Source organism: Buceros rhinoceros, unplaced genomic scaffold, assembly GCF_000710305.1.
Source record: "Buceros rhinoceros silvestris isolate BGI_N320 unplaced genomic scaffold, ASM71030v1 scaffold7004, whole genome shotgun sequence".
Taxonomy (NCBI): Eukaryota; Metazoa; Chordata; class Aves; order Bucerotiformes; family Bucerotidae; genus Buceros; species Buceros rhinoceros.
This window is the reverse complement of record NW_010408721.1, coordinates 33,827-34,776: the sequence shown is the minus strand read 5'-3', so window position 1 is coordinate 34,776 and position 950 is coordinate 33,827. Positions and strand designations below refer to the sequence as shown.

At 62.9% G+C, this 950-nt stretch overlaps 1 protein-coding gene across 1 annotated transcript in view; it reads right to left on the bottom strand.

The window, feature by feature from the left end:
* The window catches only part of LOC104492397 (rho GTPase-activating protein 32-like), a 26,314-nt gene that overhangs the window by 1,039 nt on the left and 24,325 nt on the right, over positions 1–950 (bottom strand). Inside the window, 2 exon segments of the mRNA XM_010134955.1 lie at positions 15–756; positions 759–950. The exon segment at positions 759–950 is cut by the window's right edge and continues 10 nt beyond it. Coding sequence (XP_010133257.1) covers positions 15–756; positions 759–950 — 934 coding nt within the window.

Below are 950 nucleotides of genomic sequence, written 5' to 3'. Positions count from 1 at the left end.
CGTAGCCCCCGTGGTAGTGGGCTCGGTCCAGCTCTGGCTCAGGGTGCTGCATGTAATAACGTTCGTCCCCCTCAGGCGTAGCCGCCTTGGCCGGGTACCTCCCCTCCTTCCCTTCTGCCACCGTGAGGAGGCCAGTTTTCCCAGGATCCGATTTGCTGCGCAAGTGAATCACATCCAGTCCTCCCAGTTCCTCCTGCAGCAGTGGGGCCACGTTATCGTACTGGGACATCACCGGCCCTTTGACCTTCTGGCGCGTGCGGCTCTCCCGGCGAATCGACTGCATGCGGTACTTCTCCATGTCCTCCAGGTCCCATGACATGTACATGTGCTTGATGTCCGGGGCGGGGGGCACGTCTCTGCTGATGAAGCTGTGCTCTTTGCCTGCTAAGTGGCTGATGAGGCCACCTCGGGGGTAAGCGGACAAGCTGGGATGGCGGTACAGGCCTTTGCTTTGCAGCCGGGTAGCGTAGGACGTGAAGTCTCGGCTGGGCAAGGGGTGGAAAGGCCTGACCCGCACTGTGCTGTAGGGATCCAGGTCGTAGAAGCTCCCGTCCGCCGTGGTGTAGTAAGAGGATCCGGAGTTGCTGGAGTAAGGGCTGTAGCGGTAGTGCACCCGCCCGTTCTCAAAGTAAGGCTGCAGCTGCGTGACGTGGTAGTCGGAGTGGGGCTGATATGGCTTGTACTGATAGAGGGGCCGCGGGCAGAACACAGGCTCATCGTCCGGCGGCACCTCAGTCCGCGAGATGGGGACGGAGTGTGCAGCGACTGAACCCTGCGGATGGTGGGGGAGGGCGGCGCGTCCTCGGCGTAGCCAGCATTACGCAGGCCCGTGGGGCTCACGGAGGACACAAACTCCGTCCGGCTGCGAGGCTTGGAGTGGAGCGCCGAGGTGCTCTTCCCCTGGGTGGCGTAGGTGTTGAAACGAGCGCCCGCAGACGCGGGTGTCTCTG